This window comes from Marmota marmota, unplaced genomic scaffold (assembly GCF_001458135.2).
Source record: "Marmota marmota marmota unplaced genomic scaffold, marMar, whole genome shotgun sequence".
NCBI classification, from domain to species: Eukaryota; Metazoa; Chordata; class Mammalia; order Rodentia; family Sciuridae; genus Marmota; species Marmota marmota.
The window spans coordinates 37,437,452-37,443,948 of NW_026000082.1; the positions used below are offsets into that span (position 1 = coordinate 37,437,452).

The 6,497-nt window shown below is 49.2% G+C and overlaps 1 protein-coding gene across 1 annotated transcript; it reads left to right on the top strand.

Annotated features, from left to right (window-relative positions):
• Positions 1 to 1,970: 1,970 nt before the first annotated feature.
• Positions 1,971 to 3,547, top strand: Id3 (inhibitor of DNA binding 3, HLH protein). Its single transcript, XM_015485534.2, has 3 exons — positions 1,971 to 2,350; positions 2,458 to 2,540; positions 3,056 to 3,547. Exons 1-2 carry the CDS (start codon positions 2,051 to 2,053, stop codon positions 2,515 to 2,517), a joined length of 360 nt encoding a protein of 119 aa, XP_015341020.1. The 5' UTR covers positions 1,971 to 2,050; the 3' UTR covers positions 2,518 to 2,540; positions 3,056 to 3,547.
• The last annotated feature ends 2,950 nt before the right edge of the window (positions 3,548 to 6,497 follow it).

Below are 6,497 nucleotides of genomic sequence, written 5' to 3' on the forward strand. Positions count from 1 at the left end.
TTCTTGAAAACATTATTATTCCAAGAATAAAATCTTTGAAGACCTCTTTCAGAGTCCTGTGGAATGATGGAAAATAACAAGACTTCAAAATTGGCTCTACTATTACTTGTGTATGGTACTGGATATGCTTTATATCACCTCTCTGGGCCCTTTGCCATCCCACACCTGCCTGCCCAAATTTCACAAAAGCATAAGACTTCTAGGGTTGGAAAGAATGTAAAATAATCACTTAGCACCATCTTCTCACTTTATTCACAAGGCAACCAGGGTACCTAAGCTTATACAAGATTTCATGATCAATAATTGATAGAGCTGGCATGTTCAACCCACGGCTTCCAATTCCAAACTCAGTGTCCTTTCCACTAAAACTTTTTTTTTTTTTTGTACTAGGGATTGAACCTAGGAACACTCTACCCTGAGCTACATCCCCAATCCTTTTTATTTTTTATCTGGAGACAGGGTCTGGCCAAGTTGCTGAGGCTGGCCTGGAACTTTCTATCCTCCTGCCCAGCAAGTTGCTGGCATTTCATTTGTGTGTGTCACCAAGTTGGGCTCCATTGTAACTACTTTGAGACTCACCCAGCTCAGAGCTCCCATTGTCCTGTTAATCAGTACCACACACTATTGAACTCTTAATTGTTTCCTGTGTTAATCTTGTCTCCCCAAATTGTGAGATTCTTGAGAAGCAGAAGCCACTGGTCTATGTGAAGTCACTCCATAAATATTTACCAATAAATTGATTAAGAAAGCAATCATTAGGAGAATCCCACTTGGTCATTTCTAAGATGGAACCCAGCATCTTGGAACAGCAGATTCCCAAATGTCCTGGGAAGTGACAAGAAGACAAGCAAAGAATACTGAGCACAATGTCCTGTTGGAATATAAGACTTAGCTTGCCTGCTCACTGGTTGCTTTCCTGGTCTCTCAGATAGAGCAGGAGCTACTTCAGCAGGGCTGAGAATAATCAAGTCCAGGTGGCTGCCCTTCCATAACAGAAAAGGGACAGACAAAAGAGTCACAAAATTAACATTATTTTCTGCACAGTAGTGTGTGCAAAGTGGGGAGAGCAAGAGTTAAAAGAGATTTGCTGACCCCATAAAGAAGGGGATCCTAAAAATGTTTTTTAAGAAATTGTTCCCTCTGGTTGCCCATATTTGAAACTCTGTCCAAAATTTTAATCAAACTCACTTCCAAAGCACAACTGGGCATATATTTGGTTCTGTATGGAGTTCGTGCAGCAAACGTCTGAGCTCTTTTCTTTCCCCATGCTAAAAGTATGGCTTTGAGCAGCTTTCTTCTCTTTTTTCTTTTCCCCTGTTGCTCAAATAAATAGTGTTCTTTGCTCAAACCCCCTTCCCCTCCTCCTCCTGCAATCTCAGCGCCTAGCCCAAATCTGTTTTCTTCATTGTAACCTCAGCTTCACCGCAATTAATTTTTTTCCCCTCTGGTCACAAGATAATTCCTGACGCCAGTGAGTCTGGAGAGGTCAGACGAACAGCAAATTGGGGAACAAGGCGGCACTAATTCCTTACAAGTTTCCCTTGAAAAATCTTTTGCTTAAAAAAAAAAAAAAAAAAGCTTAGCTGTTCAGGGATTTATGACCTCTGAGGAGCTGTGGGTTCGAACCAGTGTTGGGCTAAGGGTGGACTGGCAGGGGGCAGGGGAGCTCAAAGATCTGGGGCACTGCCAGGAAAAGGCAAATTCTTAAAGTTAATGGTTTTAAGTGATTTTTTAAGTCCTGGCTGGCGAAGAGGCCCGCCTCTCCCCAGTATCAGCGCTTCCTCATTCTTTGAATCCGCGGCTCCGCGGTCTTCGGCGTCAGACCAGCGGGAGGAAGCCTGTTAGCAATTTAAGCAGGCTGTGAACGCCCAGGGTTGGGAGAGGCGGGGCCCAGGGCCGGAGGAGGCGGGGCCCGGGGGAGCCGTTTTGAATAAAGGGGCGTGCCTTCAAGAGGGGCTCTATAAGAGCCTGCAGCGGCGTGCCTGTGCGCACTACGGTCAGCGTTAGTGGTAGCTAGGTTGGTTTTGTTCCTTCAGTTTCATTCTCCAACATGAAGGCGCTGAGTCCTGTGCGCGGCTGCTACGAGGCGGTTTGCTGCCTATCGGAACGCAGTCTGGCTATCGCGCGGGGCCGCGGCAAGAGCCCAGCGGCGGAGGAGCCGCTGAGCCTCCTGGACGATATGAACCACTGCTACTCACGCCTGCGAGAACTGGTGCCTGGCGTCCCGAGGGGCACTCAGCTTAGCCAGGTGGAAATCCTGCAGCGCGTCATCGACTATATCCTTGACCTCCAGGTGGTCCTGGCCGAGCCGGCTCCTGGGCCCCCAGACGGTCCTCATCTCCCCATCCAGGTGCGTGCGGGAGCCGGGGTGGGACAGGGTTGGGCGCAAGGGCTGGGATGCTGCGAGTCCCTCAGAGCACGGCGAGTTCCTTGCATAACTCTCCCCTTATTTCCCAGACAGCTGAGCTTGCTCCGGAACTTGTGATCTCCAACGACAAGAGGAGCTTCTGCCACTGACCCGGCCGTCCTGGCACCTCCAGGTGAGGATCCCCTCCGGGGGAAGGTTTACACTGCAAATTGAGGGATCGGCATGCCCTTTAGAGGGTTACTACCCCTCGGTTTAGAGAAACCAAGCCCAAAGGGAAAAATGACTTGTCCATGTTCACTTTAAATGAATGACAAAACCATTTTCTATCTAATGTGCGTATTTCGGACTTAACGGACATTGGCTCTGTCCTCCCGAGAGGGCAAAGATCCGGAAAGTTGATGCAGATCTGACTAAATAAAAGCCTTTTCTGATTGTTACCGTAAAGACAGCTGTGTCTTTCTCGTCCCCCTTCCAAATAGTGTCCCTTCCAAGGAGGGAGGGGTAGTGGTGGCTCCGCCAGTGGTCCTTTGGCGCCAACTGGGTGGGGGCAGTGTGGGGCGCGGAGTTATCAGCTGGAGGTAGAGACCAAGTTTCCTCCCTGGCGCCGGCCAGTCTGCGGACGGCCCCCGCCTCGGCGCGCTCGGCGGAAACTGACGGCTCCCTGCTCTTCTTTCCTCCCCCGCCCAGAACGCAGGTGCTGGCGCCCGTTCCGCCTGGGACCCGGGGACCCTCTCCGGCCGGAAGCTCCAGGGCATGGATGAGCCCTAACCTCGCCCTGCCCACTTTACTTCCCCAAACCCCTGCCTCGAGGCTGGACCTGGCGCCTGGGAGCAAAGGACTGTGAACTTGGGTGGCCTGAAGAGCCAGAGCTAGCGCTGGTCACCAGCTGGGCAACGTCACCCTGCCCCCACCCCACCCCCAAGTTTTAAAGACTGTTCAGAGTGGAGGGCTGGAGAGTGGGGGAGTGGCAGCTCTCCCGAACTCTGCCAAGGCGGCGTTTGAGCTGTCTTCTGGTCTCCCTGGAGAAAGGCTCTGTTGCCCTGATTATGAACTCTATAATAGAGTATATAGCTTTTGTACCTTTTTTGCAGGAAGGTGACTTTCTGTAATCATGCGATGTATATTAAACTTTTTATAAAAGTTAACATTTTGCATAATAAACGGTTTTTAAACACTTTATATGATCTCATGAAACATCTCATTCCTTGTACTAATTTTCTTACATGGCTGACTTTGGGAAACTTGGGAAGAGCAAATTTGCTTATTCCCTCAAGAGGAAGAGGAGAACTCCCATTTGAAACTGGAGGGTGGGGTGGTGGAAAGAGGTCATGGTGGGAATCCCATATCCATTGGGGGTTGGGAACAGAAAAGAACTTGGTCCTTCCCCTTTATCTTAGAGAAGACCAGCACAAGCTCACCCAGCCAGTTGGGGACTTGATTATCAGGTCCCTTGAGATCTAGCAGTGTCTGTCTTCAATGTCATTATTAATGCCTTTCTAGCAGGGGATGTGGTAAGAGTGGAGCCTCCAGTTTGCCTTATCTGGTGCCCAGTCAGGGGTGGTGACTGAGACCCATTTCCGAGATGAATAAACTCAGCATTGGGCCCAGTTTCATTTCCAATCATGCTCTCTGATCTGGCTTCCCCCAGTGCTTCCAAAGTTGGAAAAAGAACAGAGTCTCTTCAAATCTGCAGCCACTCTGACAAGGACTTGCAAGCTTGTTGGGAAGTATTGGTACTGGTCCTCTTAATGCTATATAGACTCAGGACCTGAGCTGGGAATTTGAGGAGGGGTCCCCAGAGCCCTCATTACTTCAGATATTCCTACACCTCCACTGGGAACTAATTCTATAAGCATCTTTGTGCCTGCATCAGAATGGGGAAGGTCAGACTCAATCATAGGCTGAACCAGTTTTTCCCAGCCCCTTAAGAGCAAGAATGGGATTTGAATTGTAACTACAGTGACTAGAATTGTGGTGGACAGGGGGTCAGTCCTGGGAGTGAGGCAAAAGGCAAGACTCCAACTAATGCCATCTCCAACTGCCCCCCACCTGGTGGCTCCCCAGGTGGGCTCCACCAGGCACCTAGCTTCACCGGATTCTTGTTTATGATATGATCTCATTTGTGTGTTGGCCCCTGGCATGTGTTACTGTAGTATTTCATAACAAACAAGTCACATCATTACCTTTTGTGCCTTAACCCTGGTGAGCTTTCTGGGGTGAACAGGGGCATTTGGGGTGGGGGCAACCTCTGTTTTTGCCAACCATCCTCCCAGCCTGACCATTGGTTCTTAGCATATTTCAGGTCATGATCTCTGATGCTCTGATGGAAGGTATGAACACTCTTCAAAATACACATACCCTCCCCACAACTGCAGAGCAACTGCAGACCTCCAACCCTCTGGAGGCCCATAGCATAAGCCCTTGCCCCAATCAGACTGTAAGACCCCAGCTGGGTCTGCCCTGGACTGTCTGAAGTAGTGCTAAGATGGTTCTGGGGACAGCTAAACAGCTACAAATCCCTACTTTTCCTCTGGTCTCTAGCCTGCATTTTTTTCTTTTTGGTACTGGGGGTTGAACCCAGGACCCTTTACCGGTAAGCTACATATAAAAACACCCCCCCCACACACACACACCTTTTTTAAAAATATTGAGACAGGGTCAGTTACTAAGTTTCAGAGGCTGGCCTCAAATTTGCAATCCTGCCTCAGTACCCCAAGTTGATGGGATCATAAGCTTGCACTAACAGGTCCAGCAAGATTGACTCTCTTGAGCCTCAGTTTCCACATCTGTGAAAGGGAACTGATTTTGAAGAAGCAGTCTGAGGTGCCTAGCTCCACCTCATTAACCAAATCAGTTATACCATTAACTGCAATAGAGTCGGGCATTTGAGCTCCATGACCTATACCTTTTTCAGCCTGCTGCCTCCTGCTTGCTCAAAAGTTGCAGGAATGGGAAAGGATTGAAAAAGCCCTAGCTCTCACCGCCGTGTGACCTTGAGCAAGCCACTTCACCTCTCTGAGCCTCTTTTCCTTTGCTGCCTCCGTGGACAGAAGATAATGGTGGGAAAGTTCTTTGAAATGCATCACACACCTACGAGGTATTATTAAGCTAATTCCAAGGAAATTGCTTGTCAGGACTCCCAGGGCTGAGCTGTTCAGGTGGCCAGGACAAAAGCTTAGACCAGCACGCCAATCCATTAGTCATTAGAGAGTGAAAGCAATTTGGCCCTAGGTCAGAAAACTCTCAGAGGTTAGTGTCTTCCATGATAATCACTTAGCAAGTGCCTACTAGGTGCCACATTCCATTTTATTTTATTCTAATTGTCACTACAACCCAGGAAGGTGGGTATCATTACTCCTGTTTTACAGAGAAAACAGACTCAGGCTGAATAGCTTGATTCAGGTCACAGTAATGAAGTGGCAGAGTGGGGTTCAGGAAGGCCAGCTTCCTCTAGCTTCAAAGCCCAAGTTCTCGACTTGACTTTAAATGGGCTCTTTTCCCTGACATTCCAAGTGGGGCATATATTTGGTCCCCAGAGGAACCTAAGGCCACCCCAGGTATCTCCCTTCTCTGTGCAAGGGGGATGATGGTACCTCCTTCCAGGTTTGCGATTCAGATAACAGACAATGCTCATCAAATATCTACTTAGGCTCCGTGAATTACAAGGGGCATAGTCAATCGAGTGTGTTGCGCTCATTTCGCAGGCATTCTTTGCATCAGCTCTGAAATTCAGTCATTTGGAAGTTATCTTTCCCTTGTAAATAAACAAGCTTAGAACAGGCAAAATAACTTGCTCGTGGCCACACAGCTCCTAAGTAACAAAGCAGGGGTTCAAATTCATGCCTCTAACACCATAAATGGTGCCACTTTGAGAAAGTCAGTAAAGCTCTCTCTATAGCTGTGGATGCGCGGGACAACCTCCAATTACCCGTCTTCTGACCTCATCGCCTCTCATGGCCCCCACTTTTCCCCATGCCCCATGCTGCACCTAGAAACCTCCATCAGTCTCCTGCAGAGCTGCTTCCAGAGCTGCCCTCTGCCCACTCGCGGGCCTCGGTGGGGAGAGCCACTCCGCACCCGCGGCTCCTTGGCGCCTGCACAGGGGAGGCGCCGGGAACACGTGGCTCGC